At 43.4% G+C, this 13,473-nt stretch overlaps 2 protein-coding genes and 1 long non-coding RNA gene across 7 annotated transcripts in view; 2 read left to right on the plus strand and 1 right to left on the minus strand.

Annotated features, from left to right (window-relative positions):
- The window catches only part of SNN (stannin), a 54,092-nt gene extending 47,995 nt beyond the window's left edge, over nt 1-6,097 (minus strand). For all 5 annotated transcript variants that reach the window (XR_005630196.1, XR_005630194.1, XR_005630195.1 and 2 more), the window contains exons 1-2: nt 5,960-6,097; nt 60-207 (exon numbers count right to left, since the gene is read on the minus strand). The gene's annotated coding sequence lies outside the window, so the exon portion shown is untranslated. The remainder of the gene's footprint in view (nt 1-59; nt 208-5,959) is intronic.
- LOC120513079 lies at nt 254-4,313 on the plus strand. The gene is made up of 2 exons (XR_005630198.1): nt 254-333; nt 3,853-4,313. It is a non-coding gene; the product is annotated as an uncharacterized LOC120513079 (long non-coding RNA).
- A 92-nt stretch (nt 6,098-6,189) lies between the features above and the next one.
- Nucleotides 6,190-11,577, plus strand: LITAF (lipopolysaccharide induced TNF factor). Its single transcript, XM_039732057.1, has 4 exons — nt 6,190-6,327; nt 10,305-10,487; nt 10,879-11,035; nt 11,338-11,577. The coding sequence occupies exons 2-4, from the start codon at nt 10,310-10,312 to the stop codon at nt 11,444-11,446; spliced, it is 444 nt and encodes a 147-aa protein (XP_039587991.1). The 5' UTR covers nt 6,190-6,327; nt 10,305-10,309; the 3' UTR covers nt 11,447-11,577.
- Nucleotides 11,578-13,473: the final 1,896 nt, after the last annotated feature.

Genomic DNA, 13,473 nt, shown 5'->3' on the forward strand with positions numbered 1-13,473 from the left:
TATCCAGTGTAAGAAGCCACTCAAGGCTGCACAGCAAATTTGGGGAAGTGTTTTCTTACCGTGTAGCAATGGCTGATGAGATTGCATTTCCCCATGGTTAGTCATCTGTTTGGTAAATGGCTGTCAGTGCTCACATTGCTGCTGCTGTTTTAGCTCCGTAGCTGTGACATTTGTGCCCAGATGATAAGCTTCCTGGCTTGCTGCTTCCTACAGATAATCAAATGACCAGATATGACATAAAATGTCTGAGTTTCTGAAACAGAAACTGACCCCTTCCAAGCTGAGACTTGAGAGATTCACTGAAGTGGCTTCAATGAACGCAGTCCTGCAGAGGTGGGCAACTGAAATGCTAAACATGATGTCAAAGCTATTCTTGAATCATGTAACCTAAGTAAAAAAACCTAGAAATTATAAATCAATACATAATTCAATATTGATAACTCATAAAGTGAGAGAAGCATAAGAAAATAAATGCTCATTGCAATATAGCTTTGCACATAATGTGTGAGTGATGCTAGAAGCAGACTTTAAGAGAAGGGGGTATTTGAGGCCTGTTAGTTATCCCTATTGGATAACTATGAATTGTTAGTAATATGGCCTCAATCTTTATACATATTTCTGTAGTTCTTGCCTATATCCCAACTAGATCACAATAATCCTGGTGTCCAGATGACAGCTGTGTGAATATTCTCTCAGAATTATGCACAAGAGAATACTGTACCAATCCTTACTCACTTTAGATCCACAGAGCTGGATCAAAGCACTTCATGAAAACATGCCTGGCTGCTGCCCCAAGCAAAATAGCAGGAAGCTTCACTGTAAGATTTAGGTCAGTGATTTCAGTGTCAGATACAAGAGCTGGCAAGGCTGATTTATGGCAAGATTATACCACAGCTTGGCCAAACAGCAGGTCAGGCATTATGCTGGAGGAAGGGTAAAAGGAAAGGATTTTTGCACCACTTACTTCAGCAATGACATCAGAGCAGTGGAAATCATGTTTCAGTTCTGTCTACAGGAAAAATAATCAGGCAGCTTTATTTTTAAAATCACATCCTTCCTGTACCCTGTCAAGGGAGTAGGAAGATGAATTTGAAGCGTAAATGGTTGGAGAATTGTAATTTTCCTCTCCATTTTGTCATGACATTAATAGATCATTCATCAAATAGTGGTTAACTTAATCAAGACAGACCTGCTGTTTTTAAAGGTGAAGCTTTTCTATCATAACCATTTATTTTTGGTTGTTCATACTAGGAGAACCATTACTGGCAGTGAGTGGTTATTCTCCTCAAAATCCTTTACATGAAGTGCAAAGTGTTCTGAGAAAAAGAAATCTATCATTTCCTCTTTTGACACCACACTTTTGTCTCACTCTCTAGGGGAGACAATATGATTTACATACTTAAATATTTTGCTGTACTGTGTTTTGCAGTCTGGCAGCTGTTATCAGTTGTTATGATGACCAAATAACACTACGGGAGTTGGTAATTAAGAAGGAAGCAGTACTAGAAGGACAGCAAAGTTCTAATAGTTAGATTTGTCAATCAATTGCATTCCTGGGGAATCACTTGCAGTTTTAGACTAAATATACTGCTTCTGTTGAACATGATAAATGACTCTGAAGTGTGGGATCCTGCTGTCATCTTTGAGGCTTCTCATGTGAACTTCAAAGCTTGTATTATTGTACTAACTGTTGAAACTGTGTTGGAGTTTTTGTTCTGTTTGCTTAGCAACTTGAATCAGCCATTGCAGCAGTGAAAGAAAAAGCAAACATGCTTTCAGATTATTTGGCTTAATGTATCTACCTTGCTTCTCTTTAAATCTGTCTTTGTACATTGATCATTGTGGTACAACTCCATAAGTATCTAGTATTGCTGAAATGATGAAAAGTCACAGAAATTCTTATCTACCTTCAACAAATCAGTATATGCAAAATGACATACACACATAAAATATTTATTTGTATGTGTGCAAGTCCTGTGATTTCCAGGCAGGGGAAGTTTAAGGTGAGATGAAGGTTTACTTATTTACACGTTATTGAGAACATATTACAGTATGTAAAATATGGCTTAAAGCCTTTTAAATGTACATTAACTTTTGGAACTTCATTTAGCTTCTTTTACAGAAGCCTACTGCTGTAAAAGCAAAGGCTAGTAAATCCAGCATGCAATTATTTTTGAGGCTAAACTGACATCTGCTGGTGTTCTGCAATAGCGTGTGTGCAATCAGTGTGATGACAAAACATCACTATATTCTTTGTACATTTCCACGGTGCTGTTAGCAGCCCTGGTGATGACTCAGTACAGCAGAGAGAAGCTGAAGAGTGAATAGAGCAGGTGGGGCTGCTGATCACACCGTGCCACGGGACTGGGGATGGAGCAGAGCTCTCGTGGTTGCATCCTGCTGCATTTGTGTGTCAGGCTTCTGAAACTGCCATGGGGCCCCTTTTTCTTCTGATTTTTTAAAAACGAGTTATGTTTGTAATCTTCAGGTACACAGCTCATAGGGAAGTTGGGGGGGGGAATAAAAAGCTGTATCAGTTTCTAGCCACATTTCCTCATGCTGGGGGGAAATAAAAAGCTGTATCAGTTTCTAGCCACATTTCCTCATGCACGCCTTGAGCCTGCACTGCTGTGTCCCCACAGTGGCACTGCTGTGTCCCCATAGGGACCTCCTGTGAGTGCCACTGCACAGGCAGCAGCTTCGGGGAACCCTCTGGGATCCTGGGCCTAACCCAGGTAGGCTGTTGGGCTGCAGCTCTCCATTAGACTACGAAATTTGGCACAAAATAACCCCACTTGTGTTGGAAATCAGAGGGGCTGAATGCAGCTGGCGTTAATTTCTGGTTATTATCACTGTGGCACTCTAGTCTGGTTGTGTTTAATAAGAACATCCACAATCACAGATCCATAAACAGTGCTACTTATTGAAGCAACAGGGATACAGATTTGGAATTGCTGTTGATAAATGCTGTTAGTGCATTAGCACCAGCCAATGGTTAAGCTAAGTTAGCTTCAAGCTAAATTAAAAATTCAGTTTTTCATTACACTTAACTTCACAGTTATTTAAGCTTAGTTTCACCCAGGTATGGTCTGACACAGAGACACGAAACTTAATAAAGAGGGATCTCTCCTTTGGGGAGGAGAGAGGAGCAAAACCATCCACTTGTCTATGAAATGGGGTCATATTCTCATCCTCTACACGGAGGATTCCAAAGATCAATTTTATATTTTCAGATAAATAGAGGTGAGACTGCAGTCAAATACAATTGGTTACCTGTTGCTTCCATCTTAAACAGTGGGGAGGAAGGCACTTTCTCAGTTGCACGTTGGTGTATGTTTCATAGGGAAATGAGGGATAATGAGGGTTTCAGTTACCTTTGGTCAGGCTGAGTTAGGATTCATGGTTGAATCAAAGGCAGAACAGAAGCATGATACTTCAGTATTGCTTCCTCCTCCACTCAGCTGAGGCAGCAGTAAAGGTCATCCAACCTTTGCTTGATCATCTTTATTCCCATCAACATTTTACAACTGCACATCATCATCACAGAATCGTAGAACAGCGTGGGTTGGAAGGGACCTTTAAATATCATTTAGTCCAAGGTGCCTGCAATGAGCAGAGACACCTTTCAGTAGATCAGGTTACCCAGAGCCCTGTCCAACCCAGCCTTGAATGTTTCCAGGGGCATCCACCACCTCTCTGGGCAAACTGTGGCAGTGGTTTACCACCCACATTATAAAAGCCTCCTTTTTATATCTAGTCTAATCTAAACCGACCCCTCCTTCAGTTTAAAATCATCATATTTTTTCCTGTTGCAACAGGCCCTGCTAAAGTTTGTCTCCAATTTTCTTATAGATCCCCTCCAAGTACTGAAAGGAACAGTAAGGTCACTCTGAAGCCTTCTCCAGGCTGAACATCTCCAGCTCTCCCAGCCTGTCTCCAGTGCAGAGGTGCACAGCCCTTGGCACATCTTCATGGCCACCTCTGGACTTGCTTCAGCAGCTCCACGCCCTTGTTACGCTGGGGGCCACCTGAATGCAGCCCTGCAGGTGGAGTTTCATGAGAGTGGAGCAGAGAGACAGGATCCCCTTGCTTGCCCTGCTGGCCACACATCTCCCACAGGACCAGATTTCTACTTCTAATACAGCCTGCTGTGTGTGGATAAGGGGGCTGAGGCCCTGTGTCCATACAATGTGTGTGCACACTCTCTGCTTCACTGAGGCACTGGGCTGGGAGCTCTACACTTTAGCCCAGACACCATGAAGGGCTTAAGCCTCACTCAAGTCAGGTGTAATATAAGCAAGTGCCTCAACTCATCCTTGCCCAACCAGCCTTATCAATTCTCCATAGCAAACCTGCCAATTTTCCACAAGCTTGTCACTGACAATCAGGAATAAAACTCCTTAACACCCATGTAGTATTAAGAAGCAGGGCTTTACTTTTTATGGTGCCTAATGGACAGGATAATTCTGCCTAAGGTGCATGCTTGGCTCTAGGTGGTATTTATTAGCAAGGATATACATATTCCTCAGAAAAGTGTTACAGTTTGTTACTTTAGGTGGCCACAGAGCCCACTGCCTGTGCTGGGCTGATTTGTTCCACTGACCACTAAACAACATTCCATTAATTGTGACTTCTGTGTCATTTTCCACATGTTCACAAGTGCTGTGGTGACCTGGTCAGCCACAGACTGGCTAAAGCTGATGCTTCGTTCACCCAGGGCCATCCAGCAAAAGGACTGGAAAGGCAGAATTAGCAAATGGTGAGGAGGAGGATGGATAGTGAGAGGAAACACACTCACGTACCACTAAACGGATACCAATTGCCTATTTGGACATTTGGGGGAAACAGTAGTGGGGCAAAAAGGAGAAATGTTACTGGGGTCCCCAAGGAGGAGCATGGGCCAGCCTAGACTAGATGCAAAACCCAACACATGAGAGAGCATGGCAGCTGGAGTAAGAAGGCTTTCAGTTGAAGGCCATGCCTTATTTCACCCTGGGAGATGTGTTCAGTCATATCTTCTCTCTTCTGTGGCTCCTAAGCTGCTCACGGTCACCTGGGGAAGGGGCTTTATTTATTAAGAGAACAAGTATTTCAACTTTAGTTAATCCAGGCCACCAAAGCCCAAATTACTCAGGTTCTGCTTCTGGAAAAATAATACATTATGTGATTTCTTGATAATGGTGTAAATGTATTCACCTTTAAATCTAGTTCTAATCTCAGTGCTGACGAATCACACTCCACACTCCTCTCCCTAAACCAGGGGGAATGGAGCATTCACGCCCTCAATACTCTCAACATCTGATGACATCCCCAAGCACCCCTACTTGCAGGTGATTCAGTAGATTACTGTGAATCTAAACCCAGCTGAAGCAGGGCTTCATGTTGGGTTTATCATCACTTTGGGTAAACTTCTTTCATCTTATAAAACCTGACTCCTTGCTCCAGGATGGATTTCAATTGAAGCTTTATGTGTGTTCTTTAGGGCAAGGTTCAAGAAAAGATTTAAACACAAAACTAGGACTTTGATGGATTTTAGATGTTCTCAGCCAAAAGGCCTTATGAACTGTCCCTGCTGATAACCTGCAGGGGTTATCAAGTCTCTTCAGTCTAAGGTAGATTCACACAAACCAGCATGTGAAGCAGTCCCTTTTGAAGCCCGTTTAGGGATCTGGCCATAATTTACTTTTGTGCTATCCTGGAGCTCGATAGAGGAAGGATTGACATACTCTTGTGTTTTCCAAAGGCTGAACTGAATCCAATTGCTTGTAAAGGCACTACCTAAAATCACTGAATCTTGAACTTGGAAGTTTTGTTGATCATGTTTATGTGTTCTTGTGTGCTGTCTGAAATACCTGATATAGTAACATAAAGGGCACTGCAGAATTACAGAAGTGATTTCCCTGCAGTGCTACAGACCGCGGTGCTTGGCTGCGCTGCCCACGGGGCAGTTGAAGATTACCGGTTTAATGGGAGCGAGCTCTTGGCGACAGCCGCGGAGTTCCCGATGGCCCTGGCTGCGAAATGCGTCAGGAGTGCCTGTACTTCCACAGGCTTTCCCCGTTCCCTTCCCGTCCTGCCCGGACCGGCCGCTGCCGGGAGCCGATGGGTCGGGGGAGCGGCCCAAGCGTTTCCCGGACAGGGCCCGGCCGGGCCAGCGCAGCGCCCGCCCGAGCAACCCCCGCGGCGCCTGCTCGCGGCTCCAGGGGGAAGGGGAGGAGGAAACGCGGGTGGGGACGGGACGGGACAAGCCCTGCTGACGGTGGCTGCGCCCGGGCGAGCGGAGACGAGCGGAGAGGCGAAGAGGGCTGGCGGGCACGTCTCGGCACGGTAAGGGCTGTGCCGCGCTGCCCGCAGCCCGGCGGGGCGGCGGGCAGGGCAGAGCAGGGCAGCGCGGGCGGCGGGGGAGCTTCGCTCCTCCACCGGGGCCGCTCCCGGGCCCGAGCGCTGCCCTCCCCGGGCCGCTCCCAGTGCTCCAGTGCTCCGGCCCGGCTGCGGGGAGGGCGAGAAGCCGCGGCTGTGAGGCTGGTGCCGCCCCGCAGGAGCCCCCGGGGCACCGAGGGCAGGTGGGGGCTTCACGGGCCAGCGGTGTCCCGAGCGGCGCAGCGCCGGTCCCGGTCCCGGGACGGTCCGGGAGAGGCCGTGGGCGACGCCTCCTGCCCTCGGCGGTGCGGGCGGGGGCCGAGCGAGGCCGGGGTTTCGCTTTCCCCAGCGCGGCAGGCGGAAGGTGGCCCTTTCCTTAGGGAATGCTCCGGCTCCTCTCGGGCCGGCCCTGCCCTGCCCCGAGGAGGGGGTTACTCGCAGGATGAAGCCACTCACAGGATTATTCCAAAACTGTTGATTACTTGATAAAAGTAACACTTTGAGCTCTGAAATCGCTCTTGCCGGCAGAACACACCGTGCGGGTACTATTTCTACTTCACCACTATAGAATTCAATGTGACCATTTGATTTCCTGAAATCATTATATGTCAAGAGTCTTTTTTGTTGTGATTACTGGATTTTATTCTCTCACAAATGCCTGGGAAATTTAAACAACTTAGAGATAGTATTTCTCAGCAGGTTGGTAAACTAGGAAGTTGTCCAGGGTTCAGATGAAGTTGGTGGTCCAAGAAGGTGCTGTGTTAGGGCTTTGCACTGCAAAAATCTGAGTGCTCTGATAAACCTGTATATCCTGCTGGGTTGTTAAAAGCCTTCAACCTGTATTTCATTCTCGGTGTTCTGGCCGGTAGCTGTGTTAGACTCTGATGCCCAGAGAGCCCTCTAAACCAGCCGTGGTGTTGGAGGGCAGCTTGGGATTTCTAGTGAAGAGGACTGCGTAGGAATTGTTGAATTTAAGGATTAAGTTGTGTCAAATTTTAGCAAGAGATTAAGGGAAGGGCAACAACCAATTTGTTTGGCCAGACTAGGTTAGGATAGTTGTAGTTTCAAGCAGTTCTCTACTAGATGGGGTTTTGGTTGGTTGGTTTTTTACATACCAAGCAGAGAGGTGGGCTATTACCTTCTTTGTCACTTGTCCCCAGCCTAATTTTTAAGACCTGGAATGTGAAACACACTTGCACAGGCTGTATGAAGTGATGGTTCAAATACCTCTTCAGAGTTGACATTTAAAGCAGAAGGGACATTAGAAAAATGAAACTGAAAAGGTGAAGTTGTAGTTACATCTACAGTATTCAGTACGTTGAAGAGGCTTTTTTTGTAGTCCCGATGTCATCTTGATGTTTATTAGGAATTTTTGTTTTGGTAGATAACTTCAAGGAATTCATACATGGTTTTAGTTTTTTAGCATTCACTGTAGTACTTTGTACATGTTATTTGTGCTACAGATTTGAAACTTTTAAAAAAATAAAAGGGATTCCACAAAGTGCTGTTAGGACCTGAGATCTGTTCATGTTTATCTACAGAAAAAGAAAAGTGAAAGTGCAGAAAAAAGCACAGTGATCACTTTTAAATTGAAATGGTTGTTCAAAACCATTTGGTGGTAAGAAATGAACATGCAATGTAATTTAAAACAAGTAAATATCAAGACTTGAAGTGTTCATGCTGGAAGTTATATAATTCTGAAATCTGTGAAAGGGTGTAATTCAACAAGTTTCTTAGAACTTGCTTGTCAGTGAAGCAGAGCTGAGCAGCTGAAGTAGCTGTGTGTTTAACCCCACCTGGCAAGTGAGCACCACACAGCTGCTCACTCACTGCAGCCCTGAAGAAACTGGATGGAGTGAGAAAACTCATGGATTGTGATAAGAACTGTTTCACAACTGAAATAAAATAATAAGAAAAATAATAATTTAAGAGTTGTAATGAAAAGTAAAGTAACAGAGGGAAATACAGTCCAGCAAGTGAAGCAAATGAGAGCAATTGCTCACCAGCAACCAACCAATGCCCAGCCAGGCCCTGATTAGTATTTCCCTCCCAAAAACCTTCCTGGTTTTGTTGCTGAGCGTGATGCTTTGTGGTCTGGAATATCCCTTTGGCCAGCTGTTCTGGCAGTGTCCCCTCCTGGCTTCTTGTACACCCCCAGCCAACACCAGCACACCAAGTGGGGCCAGTAGATCGTGATTCAGCTCTGTAGTTTAGTCACAAGGAGGAAACTTCTCATTTCTAAAGAAAACACAAGATCACAATTTTTTTAAGGTATTGCTGTAAAATACTTGTTGCTACAAAAACTTACTGAGTTTCAACATCTTTGACGGCTGTCTTGTTCCCTCTTCAATCTGCCAAAGCTGCAGTGTGAGTATGAGGAAGGTGGGAAGGAGTAATGTTTGTCCCAGGCTTACCACAATTACAGCTCCAGCACCTGTAGCCATGTCTGTTCTTCTGTACCAACTCCTATGTTTGTCCTGGCCACGGGGCTACTGTAAAACCACACTTGATTGAGTACACAGTTCCCTTTGTAATACACCTTTCCACATTTCTGCTAAATCTGCTGGGAAGACGGTGGGACTCCTGAAATGTATAAACATTGGTGTTTGCTGGTGTATCCCCGTGCCTCCAGTGCAGCTGATTAGTCCTGTGTGACCTGGAAGAGTGAACAAACCTGTGACAAGTTCTTTATGGAAGTGTTCATAGACTTCACTGAAATCCTGATGAAAGCTGTATTGTGTGAGGAAGGTAATCAGCAGTATTCCAGGGACTTTTCCAAGCTCTGGGAGAGTGGAAAGGCTTGTGTCATTGTTGGGGACTTGTGTGCTGGGTCTCACCCAAGCTTTGTGTGGATGGAGTGACACCAGTCCTAAACAGACACACCTGAAATTCTTTCTCTTTGCATGTTGTCTTTTGTACCTTCAAATTGCATCAGTGCAATTTCCCTTCTTTTGTTCACAGTAGTGCTGTGGGTAATTGGAGTCCCTATATAAGTTTCATAGCACCATAGAATTAATATCCCAAATACAGGTTGCCTTTCCCAGATAGTACTGAGTGAAAAGACATGAATGTGTATAGAGGGATCGTGTGTGTGGCAGCAGAATGGAGTGTGGCTCTTGGAGAGCTGTCTGATGGTCCTTAGGAGGAAGGGGAAAAGTGAGATGCGTGGTCAGCATTGATGCCATGAGACCTTGTTCCACAACGAAAATGGTGGGCAGACTATAGGAAGTGGGTGGCTGGGGAGGAGGAGAGGAAGTCTGCATTGAAACCACAGTAGTTTCTAGGCGGTGGTCAGCGTTCCTGTCCTCTGCAGCAAAATAACAATTGGTGAAGGAAAATTTGCCCAACAAATTCATTAAAACATTGCTAAGAAGTGAAAATGGTGAGGGTACATATATTAGATATACTTGACAGTTGTAAAAGCTTTGAGTTCAGTTGGACATGCTTAATTGTTTGGGTTTCTTTTTCCTTTGATATAATTACTTCTTTCAAATTGCAGCAGAGGTAAATACTATATTGAAGTTTCACCACAAACCATGTGGCAACTACCATGTGGCCTATCATACTGTTCCATTTTTCAGCTGAACAAGAGAGATTAGAAATAGTGTTCTTGGAGAATTACCAGACTTAGATTGTTTAGTATACTAATAAAGATGCCCCACCTCTCTGCTTTAGTATTTTTAATTTATAAAGGAAGAATTGGTGTTGGGGCAAAGTGTAAAAAATTCCCAGTGAAAAGGAATTGGGAAGTAGGCAATAACAACAATGAAATCAAGAGTGACATTTAATACTATCAGAAACAAATACCAGCCAATTAATTTCATGCTGGTAAAAGTCCCTTTTGAGCTAGTTATCTTCTTGCTGTTGAGTTGAGCCTAATTATTTGTCGATTGCCATTAATAAACAATACCTTTTGTTATGGTTTTCTCTCTTTTATGTTTTAGATACAATGTATGCTGCAAGTGGCAATCCTACCCCATCTGCACCACCTTCTTATGAGGAAGCTGTAGGAATCAATGTGAACTATCCTCACCCCTATCCTGTCCCTGGCCTGGGGCAGAAGCCAGATGGGAAAGGAATGAATCCTCCCCCACACATGGGACAGCCTCCAGCAGCAAATAACCCCGGTAAGCCTCCAAAACTTTTCTGTACCTCATGTTAAGGTGATGTCAAAGTGGTTGTATTATAAGTGTTGTTAGAAGATGAAAAATTGTGGTTTGCAGGTGTTCAACGCCTGCCAGAAATACTTTTGAAGAGAATAAGGTTAATCAATTCTTGTGAATTCCTCAGTGTGCAGTGATACCAGTAACATCGTTTGGCTTTCTGAAGTTTTTAGTGCAGCTTTATTTTTAAGACAGTGTATTTCTGCATTAGGAAATGCCATGGTTATTTCAGTCTGTTGTTGTGTATGTCATTGTTCTGAGCCCTGAATATTTCAGTGATACCTGGATTAGAGGAAGTTGATTGCTGCTCTTTTTCCCTGTTCCTCCTGGAGTAAACAGCCGTTTCTCTGCCCAGTTACTGTTCAGACGGTGTACGTGCAGCAGCCAGTAATGTTTTATGACCGCCCAGTTCAGATGTGCTGCCCTTCCTGTAACCAGGTGATAGTGACACGTCTCTCGTATGACTCAGGAGCTTTGACCTGGCTGTCATGTGGTGGCCTCTGCCTGCTGGGGTAAGTCAACTCAAATTTGCACTTTTACCTTGACTTTTTTTAGCTTTAACATGTGACAGAGCTCTCTTTCTCTGTGTGGGACCTGAGCCTTTGTGCTTCAGTTAGCCTACATCTGCATCTGTGTCCTGTCAGCCCTTAAAGCAGTTCTGGAACATTATGGCAATGGATTCCATAGCCATGTGCATCCTTCCTAAAGCTTATGGCACCAGTTTTACTGATTGCTTTTGAACAAGATACATTTTACCTTCTTGTGTGTATAAAAAGTGGTAAAGCAGTGGTTTTCTCTTTTTTTGCCTTTGCAGGTGTATAGCAGGCTGCTGCTTAATTCCCTTCTGCATTGATGCCCTAAAGGATGTGGATCACACCTGTCCGAAATGCAACGCTCTTGTTGGTTCTTACAAACGTTTATAGGCAGTGTTTAAACATTGATTGATGAAGTTGTTTAGCACCTCTAAAAGCCCTCTCTGAAGCTTCATGGAGACTTCCCGTTTTTTCTGTGCATCCTGTCACTGGAAACCAATAAAAAGTAATGTTCATTGCTAGGTGGTTTGAATACGCAATTGCTTGAGAGGAGTCTCCCTTAGGTCTGTGAAAAGCATACCTAATCTGTACAGGCCACTCAGTCCAGCACCAGTGGAGAGCAATGGAGTGTTTCCCTTTTTGCCTAATACAGAACAGGTTGGTGGTATTTTTCAGTTAATCTTGTCTGAGGCATGTTGCACATTGTGCTTGCATTGAGACTGTAAAGTCTCAGCACAGAACAAGAGGAGGACGTGTATGGAGAACTATTTAGGCTCATGCCTTGGCATCAGCACTGTTTACAAACTTGCAGGGAGTTGCCTCAGAGACAGGTGCTCCTCTTTGAAAAAAGAAATCTCCTGTTGTCATCTTTTCATGAGCACTAGAATTAATTTTAAAACTTTTGTAGTTTGAAGAGAACCAAACCTGAAGGCTTCTTCCTTCTTGGAGGTAGCTTTTCCTAATGGACAGTTCAGGTGGTTCTGCAAAAATAGTGAATTAATCTAGTATCTGAATTTTCTTGCCAGTTTCAAGCCTAGTCATGTCTCTTATCTGAAGTAAAGATGTTCATATAGAAGATATTTGTTCAGTGGTTTTTGTTAGGCTGGAGGCTTTCTTACTGCAGATGGAAAGTCTGTGAAGTGTTTTCTTCACCCCAGTGGAAATGCCCAGAGAGCCTTGGTTAGAGCATTGGAAAATTTCCTTACATTTATGTAAGTCAGCTGATTGATCATAAAGAAACCTCAGCCTTATCTTAAGGCTCAAATTCCTCCTGAAACGCATAAATAAAACAACTGGGCTTTTAGTTGTTGATCTGCTCATTAATTATTGTTTCTTTATTAAGAAGGTAAAATGTGTGTTAAGGAGTTTCTCTGATTTTTCTAAATTAAATGAAGGATGAGTTCTGCTTTTAGAAACTTAAGCTGGATATGCTTATTTAAGATGATAATCACAAAAAATTAGGGAACGAGGCTCTGAAGGTTAAAGTAATTTCTGTGTCATAAGCAACTGGATCAAACAATATTTTGATGCATATCACAGAATCTGAATCACAAAATCAACTGGGTTAGAAAAGGCCTTTGAGATCATTATATCCAACCTGTGTTCTAATGCCACCTTATCAACCATTATTGTTTCTTTATTAAGAAGGTAAAATGTGTGTTAAGGAGTTTCTCTGATTTTTCTAAATTAAATGAAGGATGAGTTCTGCTTTTAGAAACTTAAGCTGGATATGCTTATTTAAGATGATAATCACAAAAAATTAGGGAACGAGGCTCTGAAGGTTAAAGTAATTTCTGTGTCATAAGCAATTGGATCAAACAACATTTTGATGCATATCACAAAATCAGCTGGGTTAGAAAAGGCCTTTGAGATCATCATATCCAACCTGTGTTCTAATGCCACCTTATCAACCAGACTGTGGTGCTAAATGCCACACCCAATCTTTTCTTAAATACCTCCAGGGACAGTGCTCCATCATCTCCCTGAGTAGCTCATTCCAATATCTGATCACCCTTTCTGGAAAAGTCTTCTTCCTAATATCCAACCTAAATGATACCTGTCCAGAAAAGGAAGACAGGTATTTAAGCAAGGCTGTGTTGGTAACACTGTATTAATATCTGTAAAAGTAAAAAGCTAAAATAAATACAAATAAAAAATAACTGCATTTACTGTTCTTACCAAATGTGCCTTCTGTATATATCTGGTATAAGTTAGTTTTTCAAAAGCCTTTCAATACTTTGAAATCCAGTAACTTTGTAGATCATGTACAATCTCTAGGCCTTGTCTTAATCAGGTTTTGTAAACTGATGCTGCTTGTGAGCCAGTCTGCAAGTGACTTAAGAGCTTCCTTCTGTATTTGGAAAAGGTTTCTGGTTTCCTCAGATGTAAGAATGTACATCAGGAGCTACTCACTGACA

This window comes from Passer montanus, unplaced genomic scaffold, assembly GCF_014805655.1.
Source record: "Passer montanus isolate IOZ18808 unplaced genomic scaffold, ASM1480565v1 scaffold8, whole genome shotgun sequence".
NCBI classification, from domain to species: Eukaryota; Metazoa; Chordata; class Aves; order Passeriformes; family Passeridae; genus Passer; species Passer montanus.

Coding starts and splice junctions, on each gene's coding strand:
- LITAF (XM_039732057.1), top strand. CDS start 10,310: ATGTATGCTGCAAGTGGCAATCCTACCCCATCTGCACCACCTTCTTAT. Junction 10,488..10,878: donor TCCAGCAGCAAATAACCCCG/GTAAGCCTCCAA, acceptor TTCTCTGCCCAG/TTACTGTTCAGACGGTGTAC. Junction 11,036..11,337: donor GGTGGCCTCTGCCTGCTGGG/GTAAGTCAACTC, acceptor TTGCCTTTGCAG/GTGTATAGCAGGCTGCTGCT.